Source organism: Heteronotia binoei, chromosome 16, assembly GCF_032191835.1.
Source record: "Heteronotia binoei isolate CCM8104 ecotype False Entrance Well chromosome 16, APGP_CSIRO_Hbin_v1, whole genome shotgun sequence".
Lineage (NCBI taxonomy): Eukaryota > Metazoa > Chordata > Lepidosauria > Squamata > Gekkonidae > Heteronotia > Heteronotia binoei.
The window spans coordinates 18,621,462-18,640,245 of NC_083238.1; the positions used below are offsets into that span (position 1 = coordinate 18,621,462).

The 18,784-nt window shown below is 40.9% G+C and overlaps 1 protein-coding gene across 2 annotated transcripts in view; it reads left to right on the forward strand.

Moving 5' to 3' along the window:
• GALNT13 (polypeptide N-acetylgalactosaminyltransferase 13) overlaps nt 1-18,784 on the forward strand; it is a 370,357-nt gene that overhangs the window by 234,010 nt on the left and 117,563 nt on the right. For both annotated transcript variants that reach the window (XM_060257257.1, XM_060257256.1), the window contains exon 8: nt 906-1,086. In XM_060257257.1, coding sequence (XP_060113240.1) covers nt 906-1,086 — 181 coding nt within the window. The remainder of the gene's footprint in view (nt 1-905; nt 1,087-18,784) is intronic.

An 18,784-nucleotide genomic window follows, 5' to 3' on the forward strand; every position in this document is an offset into this window, starting at 1 on the left:
TAGCTCACACTAACTCAGCTTAGAGGGAACTGTGCTCCCAGGATAGCACATTATCTGTGTGCTAGCTCACACTAACTCAGCTTAGAGGGAACTGTGCTGCCAGGATAGCACATTATCTGTGTGCTAGCTCACACTAACTCAGCTTAGAGGGAACTGTGCTGCCAGGATAGCACATTATCTGTGTGCTAGCTCACACTAACTCAGCTTAGAGGGAACTGTGCTCCCAGGATAGCACATTATCTGTGTGCTAGCTCACACTAACTCAGCTTAGAGGGAACTGTGCTCCCAGGATAGCACATTATCTGTGTGCTAGCTCACACTAACTCAGCTTAGAGGGAACTGTGCTGCCAGGATAGCACATTATCTGTGTGCTAGCTCACACTAACTCAGCTTAGAGGGAACTGTGCTGCCAGGATAGCACTTTATCTGTGTGCTAGCTCACACTAACTCAGCTTAGAGGGAACTGTGCTCTCAGGATAGCACATTATCTGTGTGCTAGCTCACACTAACTCAGCTTAGAGGGAACTGTGCTCCCAGGATAGCAGATTATCTGTGTGCTAGCTCACACTAACTCAGCTTAGAGGGAACTGTGCTCTCAGGGTAGCACATTATCTGTGTGCTAGCTCACACTAACTCAGCTTAGAGGGAACTGTGCTCCCAGGATACCACATTATCTGTGTGCTAGCTCACACTAACTCAGCTTAGAGAGAACTGTGCTCCCAGTATAGCACATTATCTGTGTGCTAGCTCACACTAACTCAGCTTAGAGGGAACTGTGCTGCCAGGATAGCACTTTATCTGTTTTCATAGCCCTTCTTGTATAATAAGGTGGTAGCATACCAACAGTTAAGTTTTGTCTGATTGTAAACAAGCTGCTTAATTTTGATTTACATTTAATATTTCAGATCTGGCAATGTGGAGGCTCATTGGAGATTGTAACATGCTCACACGTAGGCCATGTCTTTCGGAAAGCTACACCTTATACTTTTCCGGGTGGTACTGGTCATGTCATTAACAAGAACAATAGACGGCTGGCGGAGGTGTGGATGGATGAATTTAAAGATTTCTTCTATATCATATCTCCTGGTAAGAAATTCTTCCATGATTGTTTTGTGAAAAGTATGCCATAAAAGCAGTGCATCCCCTATCCGTCTGTCTATTGGGGAGTAGGGGGTGACTGTGCTGAGTTTGAATAGTATTAACTAGCAAAATATTTGTTCTTTAACATCCGTTTTTGAAAATAAAATGGTTCCCCCCACCCCCCAAAAATAATAAACCTTCCCGTTGCATCCTTCCAAGTACCATGAAGTATCTTCAAAGTATCCATGGGGATAAAGTGTGCAATTTGAACCTTCTGTGGTTTGTGGGGTTTTTTTTTTGTTTACTGCAACTGTTGCCCATTTCAACCTACAGCGTGTATCTCCTGTATTCTACGTTTTTTTAAGGTAGTTGTAATGTAGGGATGAGTGGATGATGCCCTTTGCTGTACTTAAGCAAAACCGCCTTGAAGAGTCTTTGTTGGTGTAGTGTTGGGCTTTTTTAGAGCTTTGAAGTAGAAGCTACTGATTTCAGTAAGAGAGACATTTTGATTGAAAAACACTGGTTTTCACCTGCTCAGCTATTGGTGGTGCTCTCCTATGGTACATGGAATCTTCCTGTGGTCCTTTGCATTGGGGAAGATGCTGCTGATATCTGAGTAAGATACAGGACTGTCAAAAAAAATTCTTTTTTTACACAATGACTGATAAAAATGTGGAATTTGCTGCCAGTGAATGTAGTGAGGGCTTCAGGCATCGATTTCTTTTAAAGGAATGAGATTCATGGAAGATAGGTATATCAGTAGCTACTAGCCATGATTACTAAAGGGAGCTTCCACATTTGGAGGCACTGAACCACTGAATACCAGTGCTTGGAGAAACCATCAAGGAGAAGGCCTTGGCCTCTGTGCCCTGTTGTTGGCCCTCCGGATGAACTGGCTGGCCATGGTGTGAGACAGGATGCTGGACTAGATGGACCACTGGTCTGATCCAAGAGAGCTCTTCTTATGTTCTTATATAACTCACTTTGCAAATACTCACCTTTAGAAAAATCCTGTTCAGTGTTTCTGTTTTACTCTGGCAGCTACTAGAATGTCATTTCTTTCTTGGTTACCGCTGTTTTTTGCTTCCAGAGTTAGTCTCAGAAATGACCTCACTGTAGTTTATGATGACATCCAAATACTGTGGAGTCAGTCATGTTAGACTGTGTCAGAGCATCTTTGAGAGAAAGGTAAAAAATTATTTTTGCAGAGTGCTGTGAAAAATCTCTGGCAGGGGGATGCATTTTGTGCACTGCTGAATGTGTTCACAAAAATCTATGGGCAATTTTCACTTGGTTGTAATTTAAAATCCACTTAATATCATGCTTGCTTTCCTATTCAGCTGTTCTTCAGTTCGTTTTATGTTACCATTAAACTAGTAAAGGATTAAACACATAGGATTCCCTTTAAAGACTTTTAAGGGAATTTCAGGTTCTTGGTAAAATGGTTCTTCCAGCTTCAAACTACCTAACGCAGCAGATAATTTGAAGGAAAGTGATTCAAGGTTGAAATCACTCTCTAGTGAATTCCCAGGATTTCAAATGGAAAGGGCATTTTTCTTAGATCAAAGACAAGGATTGAAAACTTCAAATTGTAGCTTTGATCAGAAATAACAGTATTTATCTAAAATGCTGGCTCTCTGGTAATGACTATTTCCCCCCCTGCATTTCAAAAAGTATCTTGATTGGTGGAAACTAGTCATTTGTAAGCTATCATAAGCTTATGAGCTAAGACCTTTAAAAAAAGAGTAGCTAAGAAGTGTAGCCTTACTACCGTTGCCCACAGTCATCCATGACAATTTGTACAGCTGAGAATATCGAGGCCAGAAGACTCCTGTGTGAAATCCTTTCAAATGTTTAGAGTAATTCCATTGTACGTTAAACTTGAACCTTCAAATACAAGCAAATCCTGGACTGTTGTACCCCAGGGTAGTAAAAATGACCTTCCTATGGCAATAGGCTCTATAAGTGTGGAATTCACTAGGACTTTCAGGGGTATTTCAGTGTCTCCTCCCTCACAGTTTTCTTATTCCTTTCCCTAAAAGCCACCCTAGCCTCCCACCTTTTCTAACCTCCTTCTCTCCTTCCCACCCATCAACCCAACCTACCTTTATCTCCCCCTCCCACCTTCAGTTTTCCCTCTTTCCCTACCACTGGCATCAACTCCCTGGAAGAACTCTGACCAAGTTGTGTGGTACCAGTTGCTAAACTGGATCCAGTTGTACAGTGCCAGCTGAGTTGGATGAACACATTTGCATGGTCCCAGCCAGGCCAGGCCAAATTGCACCAGGAGGAGTATGCAAGGACTTGTTATGGGGCACATCATTTCCCTCTATATCTCCCTCTCCACATGATTTCTTCCTTCCCTCCTCCTGGGAACCCTCATATCCTTTCTTTTCTCTTCTTCCTTCTCGCCAACCACTGACCATCCTACATCATATCTGTGCCCCATATTCAGCTATATTCCTTACTTGTTTACTATATTTATTTCTTTTTTACTATATTAATACCCCCACCTTTTTTCACAACAGGGACCTAAAGTGGCCTGTGTCGTTTGCTTTTGTCTTTACAACAACCCTGTTAGTCGGTAGGTTAGGCTGAGAGTGTATGACTGGACCAAGGTCGCCACGCAAGATTACATAGCAAAGTGATCCTCGGTCTCCAAGATATTATTTTCTGTCACACTGGGTTTCCTGTGATGGTTGCTGTTAAATAGCTCGGCCTGGATGAGTCATGCAAATACGGTGATAGCAGGTTGTCTGGTGGTCACTGCTGACCTTGGCCCTGAAGAGTTCTTCTGTTTTGTGCTTTCCCAGCTGCCTTTTCCTGACAGAGACCAAGGCTTCAGCTGGCAATACTGTTGTGGCTGCCCAGCAACAGCCACAGTGGGCATTTGTTTCCTAAAGCTACCGGTGCGACTTCTATTATTTTATGTATTTTTAGAGGTCAGGTTTTTCTGGGAACCTAGGGCTTTTTCTGTCTTGTCTGTTCATAGCTTCAGTGTTCTGATTCAAGTATCCACAGATTTAGCCATGTTGAGAATAAGATTTATTGGCAAGTGGGGGACCCACAGAGGTTTGTGGGTACATCACATTTCCCCCTCCCCCTTATTTCAGCTTTCCCTTTCCTGAAAGCTTCCATAGCCTGTCTCATATTCCTGCTTCTTTCTGACCTTCCAACCTCCAGCTGACCTACTTTTATCTGCCTGTCTTCCACTTTTCTGCTTTCTTTCCCACTGGCAGCTTGTTCCTGGACAATTTTTTCATGGTTCTTGTTGCCAGGCTGAATCAGAGAGAGTTGCATGATGCCATCCACTGGGCCAGGCTCAGTAACATAGTGGGGAAGCTACAAGGACTTGTGGGGGGCCTTAACTTTCACCTGTATCCCTCTCCCCACACTGTTTCCTCTATTCCTTGTTCTGGAAGACTCCACATCCTTACCTTTCCCTACTTTTGTCTCTCTTTCCTACTCACCCACCAGCCTACTTACCTCTTATCTGACCCCCCACCTTCAGCTATGTTTATTTGCTTCAGTTATACCCTGCCTTTCTCCACACTGCAACCTACATAATTCTTCATTTTACCCTTGAAATAACCCTCTGAGGTAGGTTAGGATGATGTGACATAGAGTGTTGATTTGAACCCAGGTCCTAGTGTGAAACTCTAACCGGTATACCACCCTGGCTTTCATGAGGTGGCTGCTGTTGAACAGTAGCAAGCAACCAGTCATGCAAGTCAGATGGCTGCAAGTCACCTGGAGTTGCTTCTGGCCCTGGCCTCTGTGAGTCTTCCCCTGGACAGGGCCCTACCCTCTTCCCTCTGCCTTTTGCTGACAGACTCCAAAGTTTAAAGGCTGGCAGTATTACTGTGGTTGCCTAGCAGCTGCTATTGAGGCATTTGTTTACAGGTGCTTCTGTTATTTTGGAGAGTTTTGGCTCTTTGGCCAGTTTGGTGTAGTGGTTAAGTGTGTGGACTCTTATCTGGGAGAACCGGGTTTGATTCCCCACTCCTCCACTTGCACCTGCTGGAATGGCCTTGGGTCAGCCATAGCTCTGGCAGAGGTTGTCCTTGAAAGGGCAGCTGCTGTGGGAGCTCTCTTAGCCCCACCCACCTCACAGGGTGTCTGTTGTGGGGGAGGAAGGGAAAGGAGATTGTGAGCTGCTCTGAGACTCTTCGGAGTGGAGGGCGGGATATAAATCCAATATCTTCTTCTTCTTCTTCTTTGATGCAGGGTGGTGGTTGTTTTTAGATTTCATTTTTTTCTGCAAACCCGGAGCATTTTCATTTTTGTAGAAATATCTGTCTTGTCAATTCATGGCTCCAGGGTCTGGATTTAAACATTCTCAGATAGTGGCCATGTAAAGAAATAGGTAGATTTATGATGCTCACAAAATAGTGCCCAGGTTTAACTTTCAATAGTGAAAATGGATCACTAGTTTCCTCTATCATCTGCATTAGAATGCTTTAGAATCCTATCGATTTTATTCTAATTGGTAGCATCTTTTTTTTTCTTTTTTCCATTTGCCCCAAACATATATTTTGTTTGGATTATTTATTAGTTGCTTTTTGACATGTCAATGAAGCTGGCAATGATTTTTATTAAGTGAATTAAAAGTAGAATTTAAAAAAAAATTATAGAATAAGATAAAGTAGTAAAAAATAAGCAACAGATTAGAAAACAGTACAAAACACAATAAACTAGACCTCAGAGAATAAAACGTTAGGAAAACAGCAGTATAAAACAGCTTCTGTCCTAAAATTCTCTGCAGTGAATTTATAGCATATGTATGAAAACCCTGAGTGGATAAATGTTTACTCAGTAACAATATAAAGAAGGACTTTTTGACAAGGCTGGTTCTGAATGGGGTAGTGTCATTCTTTGTGATTTTTACATTGATTTTTTATTTCTTTGATTTCTTTGTGATTTTTACATAAAGTATGTGTTTGTGAACTGTGTGAATCTTCTGTGCTAAGTCAGGCAGGCACTCCTAGTCAAAGGCCATCCAAAATGAAAAGTACTCTTAACCATGTATTTCAGTTACACTAAAATATATATCTTTTGAAGAATTGAAAATTATAATTCACACTGGTGATTCAGAGGCCATCTTGAAGATGTCATGTTTCATAGGTATTTAAGAACAGTATTTTTTCCACATGTAAATGAAACTAAGTAGTATAATAGGTCAGAATACAGGTTCAATTTTAAAAGCTGCTCTTTCTGTGCAGTCAAACCACTTAAAAGTTTCAGTGTGCTGCCTGTTCTGCACAGAGAGATTAACACCAATTTAAACTGCTCTTCTCTCAAAATCTACATGAGTGGAAGGGCTTTTCCATATTTTGAAAAGCAAAAAAGAAGATACATTTTCTGACTGATGACTTCAAACAAGTGATCATTATGACATATCTTATTTTAAATATCCCTACTATTTAAGCTGTGATAATTGCTACTAGGAATATCCCTACCCTTCCAACCCCAAAAGAGGACATTTTAATCAGTTTTTTTTTTTTTTTTTAAAGCCCAAAAGAGGATGAACACCAAAAAAGGAGAACATATCCTCTAAAATGAGGACATCTGGTAAACCTAGCAGTGATAATAGTTTTAATTGTGCAGTCAGGTTGTGGTTGTCTCAGTGCATCCTTGGTCTTTTTCCTTTGCACCACCAGTATTTGAAAAAAGTAGCTCATGTCTTTTGAACTTTCAAAACAGTACAGCATTCACTTTTTTTGGTGGTGGTTCTGGAATATAAATCTGATAAAGGAATTATAACTGAATCTCAGCAGGGTATAATGCCATAAAGTCTAAACTCCAAAATATCCATTTTGTCCAGTCTGTATTCTGGAGATCAGTTGTAGTTATAGGAGAACTCCAGATCCCACCTGGAGGTTGGCAACCCCAATTATAAACACCATTAAGGGAATCAAATTTTTAGCTATTTGTCTCTCACTGTGTTTGTCTCTCACTGTGGGACATGGAATTGGATCACGCTACTGGATTTTCTGCCTCTCCTGCAGAAATGTCTTGCATTGACCCTGATATGTAAGAACCCTTGTATTTTGCTAGCATTATTTAAATCATTATTTTTTATTTACAGAGCCAGTTATTTTTTTTCTTTTTTCTCCTGTCTTCCTGATAAATTGTCATCTTCCATGATGAACTCAGCCAGAATTTTGAGGGTTTGTTTCTGTTGATCTTGAGGTTTTCTCCCTAAGAAAGTAAAATAGACATATAGCTTTGCATGTGGTATAATAGTGTGTTTAATTGAGATTGCTTTTGTGTGCTTTTTTTCTATTTTGATTAAGTTTTTTAATTACACTTAGTTTAGAAGAGCGGCTGGTTTCTGAGGTAGAGGGTAGAGGTTAGACTCAATAATTACTTCAGAACAAGGCACATGCTTTAGGCTAACTAAGAGGATATTGGAAATTTCAAAAAGTTGAGCTTTCAGGATTATTTAGAGAGAATGATTAATTATAAAGCTATGTTCTTTTGTAAGTATTTTCATTGAGTAAATTAGAGGAAATGCCACTCACTGTTAAATTCAGTACCCTTCTATTTCGCTCCTCACTTCTCAATCTTTATTTATTTATTTATTTAATGGACTTGTATCCCGCCCTTCTCACCGAAGTGTCTCAGGGCGGCTCACAACACAATAATTCACATAATTCAGTTTAAAACATTTACAAGTACAGTTAAAACCACAATTGATAAAACAAGATAAAATAAAACCAGCGGTCTATAAAAGCATTTTGTTCCATCCAAGATGTTCTCCTCTTCAGTTAGGTGTTGTAGGCCTGCCGGAAGAGGGCTGTCTTACAGGCCCTGCAGAACTGCCCTAGGTCCCGCAGGGCCCGCACCTCCTCCGGCAGCTGGTTCCACCAGTAAGGTGCCGCTATTGAGAAGGCCCGATCCCTGGTGGATTTTAGACGGGCCTCCTTTGGCCCGGGGACTACCAACAGGTTTTGTGAACCCGAGCGTAGTACTCTCTGGGGAACGTGTGGGGAGAGACGGTCCCTAAGGTAGGCAGGTCCTAGGCCATATAGGGCTTTAAAGGTAATGACCAACACCTTGTACTGGACTCGGAATATTACTGGCAGCCAGTGCAGACCCCGAAGCCCCGGCCGAATGTGCTCCCATCTTGGGAGCCCTAATAACAGCCGGGCAGCAGCATTCTGCACCAACTGCAGCTTCCGGGTCCGGCACAAGGGTAGCCCCATGTAGAGGGCATTACAGTAGTCCAACCTCGAGGTGACCGTTGCATGAATCACTGTTGCTAGGTCGTCGCGTTCCAGGAAGGGGGCCAACTGCCTCGCCCGCCTAAGATGAAAGAAAGCGGACTTGGCAGTGGCTGCTATCTGAGCCTCCATCATCAGAGAAGGCTCCAATAGCACCCCCAGGCTCTTGACCCTTCCCGACGCTGTCAGCGGCGCGCCGTCAAAAACTGGCAGGGGGATTTCCCTTCCCGGGCCGCAGCGACCCAAGCAAAGGACCTCTGTCTTCGCCGGATTCAGCTTCAGCCCACTCAGCCTAAGCCACCTAGTCACTACCTGTAACGCCCGGTCCAGATTTTCTGGAACGCAGGCGAGCCGGCCGTACATAAGCAGATAGAGCTGGGTGTCATCAGCATATTGATGACAGCCCAGCCCATACCTTCGGGCAATCTGGGCAAGGGGGCGCATATAGATGTTGAATAACATCGGGGAAAGTACCGCCCCTTGAGGCACCCCGCAGTCAAGCGTGTGTCTCTGGGACAGTTCCTCCCCAATCGCCACCCTTTGTCCTCGACCGTCAAGGAAAGAGGAAAGCCATTGCAAGGCCAGCCCCTGAATCCCTGCGTCGGGAATCCCTGAATCTTAGAGTTTTAAGAGTGCTTTTGGGTTCACAAAAATAGTCTGTTTTTTCTCCTCAAATATACTCCAACATATAACAATATGTCAGTGCCTACACATACAATTGAGTTATTTTTGTATTCTGTAACAAGCAGAGAAATCCTGTTACATCAAGGATAGTTTGTAAGCAGGGAGGCAAGTTTTGTATGCTGATCTCAGATTTAAAACTGGCATCTCCACAAGATCCACAAAATCTCTTCCTGAGATCTAGAGAGCTACTGCCAGTCATTAATAGGCTCCCAGAGGGGGATCCCCGGTTTTGCAGGTTCCTCCCTGCCACCAGTCAGCTGGTCGGTAGGTGAAACTCTGCCCCAAAACTGGCTTTCTGCCTTGGAAGGCTTAGAATAAGTTTGGAAGGTTAGAATAAGCTTTGAAAATTGGAAGGTGTGTGTGCCTTTAAGTCTCAGTAGAAGCAAAGCGAATGGGGGTGGGGGCAAGCTGGCGGAGTCACATGGCTGTTCCCTATAAACTTTTGAAGCTGTGAGAAAGGAAGAAAAGCCAGCACAGTTCTTACATTTGTTTTACATTCCTTTTAGAAGTTGTTTGCATAGTAAACTGGTAGCAAATCTATATCTTACAACTTAAAAAAGGAAAGATTTATCTACCCCATATCTTACTTTTTTCCCCACCCCTCCCCCCATTACTTGACCCTCACCAGTGTTATTTACTTAAGGAAAAACAAATATTAAAGGTACCCTTAACTATTAAAAAACCCAAAAGTTATATTCTTGTTTTAAAAAACTTAATCATTATCAAAGATTGTCCAATGTCCTTTTATTTTCCACTCTTTCTATATATACGATATCTTCTGAACTTCTTCCACTCCATCTTAAAAACTTCTAAATCATAGTCTCTTAATATTCTTGTTAATTTGTCCATTTCACTCCATGACATAACTTTTATAATCCAATCCCATTTCTCTGGTATTTTTTCTTGCTTCCACAACTGCGCATACAATGTCCTAGCAGCTGAGAGCAAGTACCAGATTAAAGTCCTATCTTCTTTTGGAAATTTTTCCATTTGTAATCCCAACAGAAAAGTCTCTGCAACTTTGTTAAACTCGTATCCCAAGATATTAGACATCTCTTGCTGGATCATCTGCCAAACATTTTAGCTCTTTCACAAGTCCACCACATATGGTAGAAAGAACCTTCATGCTTTTTACATTTCCAACACCTGTCTGGCATCTTGTTATTCATCTTTGCTAATTTTTTAGGAGTCATATACCATCTATACATCATCTTAAAACAATTTTTTAAATACTTTGACATGTTGCGAGTTTCATAGAGTTCTTCCACAAATATTCCCAAGATTCCATCTTTATTTCTTTATTTACATTAATTGCCCATTTTATCATTTGAGATTTTACTACTTCATCTTCTGTAGACCATTGTAAAAGTAATTTGTATACTTTTGAAATTAGTTTCTCATTGTCTCCAAGCAGAACTTTTTCCATTTCTGTTTGTTCTTTCCTTATTCCTTCAGTTTTGATATCATTCTCCACCAAGCTTTTTATTTGTTGTATTTGAAACCAATCATATTTATGACTCAATTCTTCAGCAGTTTTCAGTTCTATTTTCCCACATTGTATTTTTAATAATTGATTATATGACAGCCACTTTTCTTCGCCTGTCTTAGCCGTTATCTTTATCACTTCAGCTGGCACTATCCATAAAGGTCTTCTCTCATCTCCATATTTCTTATATTTTCTCCATGTATTTAATAGGTTGCTTCTTATATAATGGTGAGAGAAAAGACCATCCATCCTCTTTTTTCCATAATATAAATATGCGTGCCAGCCAAATTTATTTCCGTGACCTTCCAACACTAAAAGTTTTTTGTTTAACAATGTTATCCATTCTTTCATCCATACTAAACAAACTGCTTCATGATACAATTTTAAATCTGGTAGTTGAAATCCGCCTCTCTGTTTTGCATCTGACAGAATTTTCATTTTAATCCTTGGCTTCTTCCCAGCCCACACAAATTCTGAAATTTTCCTACGCCATTTATCAAATTGTTTGGCATCCTTCACAATAGGAATAGTTTGAAACAAATACATTATCCTTGGTAGAATATTCATTTTTATTGCAGCTATTCTGCCCAGCAATGACAAATTAAGCTTGTTCCATTTTAGCATATCTTCATCCATTTTATGCCATAACTTCTCATAATTATTTTTAAACAGATCAATGTTTTTCATTGTTATCTCCACCCCTAGGTACTTTACCTTGGAGGTAACTTCACAGCCCGTTAGTCTTTGTAATTCTTGTTGTCTGTTCATCTGCACATTCTTACACAGAATTTTAGATTTTTCTCTATTTATAGAAAGTCCTGCCAACTCCCCATATTCTTGTATTTTCGTTAACAACAAAGGTGTAACTTGTATGGGGTTTTCATTTATAAACATTATATCATCAGCAAATGCTCTATATTTGTAAGTACATCCTTTTATTTGTAAGCCTTCTATATCTATTTCTTCTTGAATCTGCATCAATAAAATTTCAAGAGTCATTATAAACAACAATGGTGAGACCGGACAACCTTGTCTAGTACCTTTACTAATTTTCATTTCTTCTGTGAGATCTGCATTAACACACAGCCTTGCCCTTTGTTCAGAGTATATTGCTTTTATCATTCTTATAAAACTTTCTCCCAGCTCCATCTTATCCATTACCGCAAACATAAAGTCCCAGCTTAAATTGTCAAATGCTTTCTCTGCATCTGCAAAGAATAATGCTACTTCTTTTTTTGGATGTCTTTCATAATATTCTACAATATTTACAACAGTCCTAATAATGTCTCTTATTTGTCTTTTGGGAAGAAACCCTCCTTGATCTTCTTTTATAAAGTTTATCAAATGTTGTTTAAGCCATTCTGCCAAGATTCTTGTAAATATTTTATAGTCATTATTTAATAACGAAATTGGTCTGTAATTTTTTACATTCGTGGCATCTCTATCTTTAGGTATCAAGGAAATAACAGCTTCTTTCCATGTATTTGGTACATTCCCTTTTATTCTTATTATATTCATCAACTTCTGCAATTTTGGTATTAATTCGTCCTTAAAAGTTTTAAAATATTTAGCTGTATATCCATCTGGCCCGGGAGCTTTCCCATTTTTCATTGCGTTGATTGCTACTTCAATTTCTATCTTTTCAATTGGATCATTCAAAACTTTTCGCATATTTTCAGTTAGGGGCTCTATTTTTAACTTTTGTAAATATTCATCCATCTTCTCTTTCTTTACTTTAACACCTTTAAACAGTTTGGCATAGTAGTTAAAAAATTATCTTTTTATTCCCTCTTGAGTAACCACTTCTCTTCCATCTATCACAATTCTATTAATAATTTTATTTTCTCTTTTTCTTCAGTTGCCAAGCCAAATACTTTCCCACTTTATTTGCCCCTTCAAACGATTTCTGCTGAAGTCTTTTCAAATTCCATTCCACTTCTTTATTTAACAAATGTCTCAATTGAGCCTGGATTTTTTTCTCACCTGCTTTACTTTGATAAGCTGCAGGAATAAATGGCAATTGTCAAATTGCTGGCAAAGGGCTTTTTCATGCAGCTGGTATACTAGCCAAAGCTGATAAAAACTGCAGTGTGCCACACAAGACAGTTGAGTCTTAACACACACACACCCCCTAGCTACAAATCTCCACCTTCAAAAGGCAGTTTGCAATATTGAAATTTCCCTTAGAATTTTCTTTTTCCCTGGTCTTTTTCTCAGCTCCCCTTCTTTTTTCTTTATTTCATTTTGAATGTCCAACAACTGTTTTTCTTTTTTTCTTTTTTTCTTTTGTCTTTATTATTCAAAGTAATCAACACCCCTCTCATTACTGCTTTATAAGCATCCCAGACCATCTGAAAATCAATATCTTCTTTATCATTCACTTGGAAAAAGGCTTTAGTTTCCTTTTCTAGAAATGTCACTGTTTCTTTATTCTGTAGCAAATCTTCATTCAATCTCCATCTTCTCAATTTCTTGGACAATTTTGTAATCCACATTATTGGGTTATGGTCGGCCCCAATTTTTGGTAAAATCTCTATCTTCCTTGTTATAAGACTTAAGTCTTTAGTTCCCCACAGCATGTCAATTCTGGAAAAAGTTTTATGTCTTGCTGAAAAAAAAGTGTAATCCCGTACTTCTGGATTAAATTTCCTCCATATATCTTCTAAATTTTCTTGTTTAGCCAATTCAAAGAACGACTTTGGCAATTTCCCTTCTTTCCCATAATTTTTTTTCCCTTCTGATCTATCCAATGAGTTCTTAACTGTTCCATTAAAGTCTCCCATTAACAATACTTGATCATAAGTCAGCTCATCCAACTGTTGTGTAATGTCTTTAAAAAAGGCATCATTTGCACCATTAGGGGTGGGGTCTTTGAGAGGGAAGAGGCTGGCCGCACTGCCCGGCCTCCATTCCAGTGTTGGCCTCTGCAATAATTGGCCTATCCTTTGGATAGCTCTTGGGATCAAGGCCATCATTTTATAGGGTAGAGAGACAGTAGCATTGTTACTAGTGAGTAGCGTTAGGTTTGTTCCGTTAGATAATTATGCTTTCTTTTGATGCTTTAATACTTATCACAACTTTTGGCAGTATTGGCGTGGGGCTGGATCCATTTGAGGAAATTAGTCTGTGTGGTGTCTTCCAGTTATGGGGATCTCTTTATGGGGTGGAGATCCTGTTATGGGGTTTTGGCATGAGGGCTTTATGGGAGCAGACCATCTCTAGGACCACCAACATTCGCCCTCACTCTCAAATAGCAAGGGAGACTACTTAGGATGTATCATCCATATGAACTCCAATAACTTGCCATCCCAGGATCTCCCACCCAAGCCGGATGGCTGGGTGAGGAGGGCTACTTTGACTGATGCCAGGTCAGTCGATGCTGTGGAGGGACCCATGCTGTTCCAATGCCTTTACAGCTGTAACCAATAAAGTTGTGGCCATTTTATTCTTCATTTTTTTCTGAATGGTGTAGGCATGTTTATTCATACTGATTGGTGGGGGACATATGCTTGCCTCTGCCCCTTCCCTCCAAAGAGCTGGGTCTGCAAGATGAAGGTTTGAATCTTTGTTGCATGGACTAGGGAGAGTCAAGCCAGTATGTTGTTTCCAGTGCAGAGAATTAAGAATTGAAGAATTGCAGATTTATACCCCATCCTTCTCTCTGAATCAGAGAGTCAGAGCGGCTTACAATCTCCTGTATCTTCTCCCCCCACAAGAGACACCCTGTGAGGTGGGTGGTGCTGAGAGGAGAGCCAGTTTGGTGTACTGGTTAAGTGTGCGGACTCTTATCTGGGAGAACTAGGTTTGATTCCCCACTCCTCCACTTGCACCTGCTGAGATGGCCTTGGGTCAGCCATAGCTCTGGCAGAGGTTGTCCTTGAAAGGGCAGCTGCTGGGAGAGCCCTCTCCAGCCCCACCCACCTCACAGGGTGTCTGTTGTGGGGGAGGAAGGTAAAGGAGACTGTGAGCCGCTCTGAGACTCTTCGGAGTGGAGGGCGGGATATAAATCCAATATCTTCTTCTTCATCTCTCAGCAGCTGCCCTTTCAAGGACAACCTCTGCCAGAGCTATGGCTAACCCAAGGCCATTCTAGCAGGTGCAAGTGGAGGAGTGGGGAATCAAACCCAGTTCTCCCAGATAAGAGTCCACACACTTAACCACTACACCAAACTGGCTCCACACACTTAACCACTGCACCAAATTAAGACCTAGCCAGTTAATTTATTTCAATTACTGTATGTTAAATCATGTTATTCATTACAACATTAACTGGAACTGGTCTTGCAGGACGTTTCATTCACTTTGAGGGAAGGAGCAGTTGTTTGACTGTTCGTACTCTGTTCTTCTGTTGCTAAGCAGGATTCTCCAAATTTCACTTGCATTTTGTTTTAGGTGAAAATCAGTTGTGGCTCTCTTAGGAATGTATAATAATTAGAGGAGAAAAGTGAGTCATTGTTGATTTATTTTTGTCATACACCTTCAGAATACACGCGGTAAGCCAGCATGACGTTCACTGTACTCGTTTTACATTTAAGTAGGCATTTTATTCCATAGACTTTATTTTGTTTTAAATGTTTGTTATTCATCACCAGGATCTTGAAACAAGCAGGATAAACATCTAAATAAATAATTGATTGCCTAGCAAATTTCCTTCTTAAGTGACTCACTGAAAAAGCACAAAACGCATAACTTTTAATTTAGTAACAATATTAATAGAAATGATTTGCAGGATCATAATACTTTCCTGCAAAATGCTTTTTTGTTTGTTTATATAAATAATGTTTAATATCAGAAAAATAGATTGTTTAACATACCCTGTTGAACCTTCGGTTTTATATAATTTTTTTCAAAGAGGCTGTCAAGTAAAAGCAATTTCTATAAAGAAGGAAAACTGATGAATGTTGACAATGAGATCCTGTTATATATGGCGTACACACTCTTCTCTCTTTCAAGAATGGATTTGCTCAGAAAGGAGAAAGTGTTGGTTCGTCCTGCCATTGTCTTGTTAATTATAGCCTTTGAGCTACGCATGGTGAAAACCTTGTATTTGTATCTACAAGTAAATTCTCATTCATCTAAGAATAAACATCTGATATATATGTGTGTACGTATGTGTATATAACTCTCTCTCTCTCTTTCTCTGTAGCAAGTCAAAAAGCTAATACCTTAAATAAATTTTTATTGGTCTTAAAGATACTTTCTTTGTATCTCTCCCATACAATCCAGGGAACTAGGCAAAGGAAGGTATCACTCTTTCCCTCGCCTCCATTATCTCCCAAGGGCATGAGGAGGGGGAGGCTCTTCAGCCAATAGAAGGAAGAAAGGCTTGGTTCAGTAACTCTGCTGTGCGATTGAGAAAGCCCAGCAAAGCAAGCTCTCCCTTCCTCCCCAAAAGAGGAACCTCAACTAGAGAAGAAAATAGAGGCTTTGCTCTGTAGCTCCTGAGCAAGCCTGGCAAAGTAAGCTGTGATGCAAAAGGAAGCAAGAGAGAGGAAAAAGACAACAGCCAGTTGCTCAGGGGCCTGATAGGAGCCTTCTTGGGGCCTGATACTGCCCCTGGGCCACATGTTTGACACACCTGAGAGGAAAACTGTTCCTATTAGTTTGTATGTCAACATCAGGCAAAAACAGCTAGTGCTAACCTGTTTCCAAGTCATACATTTTTGTGAGTTTGTGCAGTCTTAGAAATGTCGGTCAGTCCAAGAAAAAAAGAGAGAGGAGAATCTGTACATTTAAAGGGACTTCTTGACCAATGTTGGAGATTGGGGAACACAGATCTGAGCCTTCCAAATGTCACATTTTATATTCCTGGTCTGAAAAATTAATATATTTGAATAGCTTTCTGTGTTTTTGCAGAAGCTTCTAACTTGGGTGCCTCTGTGAACTTTTTTGAGAAAGAAGCATACTTTTTTTAAAAAAAAAAAGTCAAAAACCTGCTTTTTGACTTTCTTTAGACACTTCCCCAATCAGAAGAGCAGTCTGGAGTTTTACTTTCATTTACTTTGCTGCTCTACTTATTCTTTCAAAGCCTTTCTAAAGCTGGTTCTGCTGTTATAATGAATGGTGAACAGAAGGAACCTGAAGGAATAACTCAAGTGCAAAATGATTCTAATGATAACTACAGCCTCTGACTTTGCATCTGTTCTGGCTTCATTACAGAACGCGCGTAGTCATATTTTTTCTTCATTAATTGTATGTAACACACCATAATCCATTGGGAAGGTCTATGCCTATCCCTAGGCAGTGCTCATTCCCATAGTTTATACCTACATCTGTATCTATATATGTGTGTGTGTGTGTCTATAATTGAAGAGTTCCCAAGGAGAGCTTTCTGAAGATTGCATGATTTTAAAATGATCACTGTCATCAATATATCTTATTTTTCAACATTTCAAAATCTGTGAATACTTAAATACAGAGACTGGATCCATGAATAGACAAGACAGATCTCTCTACAAAAGTCCATGGTTTGCAGGAAAATCTGAAGCCTTTTAAAAGGCCTTTTAAAGCCCTATATGGCCTGGGACCTGCCTACCTGAAGGACCGTCTCTCCCCACATGTTCCCCAGTGAGTACTGAGGTCTGGGACTCAAAACCTTCTCACCATCCCCGGGCCTAAGGAAGTCCGTCTTAAGACAACTAGAGACAGGGCCTTTTCCACAATGGCCCCTACATGGTGGAACCAGCTGCCAGAAGAGTTGAGGGCCCTGCGGGACCTTGCTCAGTTCCGCAGGGCCTGTAAGACAACCCTCTTCCGGCTAGCTTACGCCTGACTCGGAAATAAATGTAGCTTATTAGACTTCTGTGAATCATACTGTATAGATGTGATGTTAAGATTTTAAGGTTTAGGTTTTAAATGTTCTGACTTTTTAAATGTTTATATATGTGATAATATTTTAAACTCTGTTTTTATTGTTTGCTGTGAGCCGCCCTGAGCCATTTTATGGGAAGGGCGGGATATAAGTCATAGAATAAATAAATTAATTAATTAAAAGGACATTGAAGGATTAACTCCCCTGTGCACACACACGCGCACAGACACAGTACTAGAAGCAGTATCTGTAGCTTTAAGAAACTCAGTGGCCATTGCAGCCGTTCCTAGGCAAGCACCTCGCTGTTCTCAGAACACTTGGTTTCTGCCAGTAAAAGGCTGTGGGAGGGGGTGGAAACCTTTCCAGGGCCATTCTGGCCTTTGAATTAGAGTTCATCAGAGCCAAGCCTGCCAGTAACCACACCGGCCTAGGTGTTAACCATTGCCCAACAGCAGCCCTTGCAAAAAAGCCAGTGTGGTACAGTGATTAGAGGTTTTGACTAGGACCTAGGAGACTTATATCTGAACCACCATTCTGCAGTGGAGGCTCTCCAGGTGACTTTGGGTCAGTCACACATTCACAGCCTAACATGCCTCACAAGGTTGCTGTGAAGGAAAATGGAGGAGAGGAGAACAATGTGACCCCCATTGTGGAGAAAAATGTGAGATCACGTAAATCAGTAATAAAAGTAGCTGAAGATGGGGGGGATGAAATAAAAGGTAGGTTAGATGATGGGTGCAAAGGAGGAAAGGAAGCAGGAAAATGTGAGGATGTGGAGGTTACCAGTATGAGGGAAAGAGAAAGTAGTGTGGGGAAGGAGGGGTGCAGGGAAAAATGAGTTTCCTACCATTCAGCTGTCCTCGTGGCTAGCGCTGCACAACTTGGCAGTGAAAACTGAAGATGGGGACAAGGTGCTAAAGGTAGGTTGGCTGGGGGGGTGGGAAGAAGAGAATGAAGCAACAACAGAACAGTGGCTATGGGGGCTTTCAGGGAACAGAGAGAGGAGACAGTGTGGGAGGGGAAGTGAAATGTCCTCCATAAGTCCTTGTGAGTAGGGATGGGCACAGACCAGAAAATGCTGGTTCGGTTCATGAACAGAACTGGACCAGTTCCCGAACCAGTTTGCAAACTGAACCACAGCTTGGTTTGCGAACCAGTTCGCAAACTGGTCCGGTTTTTTAAAAGCCCCACATAGGGCTTTGAGGCTCCAAAATGGCAGGTTGTCTCCAGATCACTCTTTTTAATGTACCCACCAAGTTTAGTCCACATTGGACTTCAGGGGTCTGTGTTACAGACCCCATAAAAAGGTCATTCAGTGCAATGCTCTTCAAAGGGATGTCACCTCTGCTGGTTCAGGAGTGACAAAAACTGACCTGGGTGAGCTAGAGGCCTTCAGTGCACACAATTCCTCCCTGGGGTGACCCTCCACATGGCCCACATGTTACATGCATGTCAGATTTGGGGGGATCCAAGTAGCAGACCATGAAGCAAGGTGTC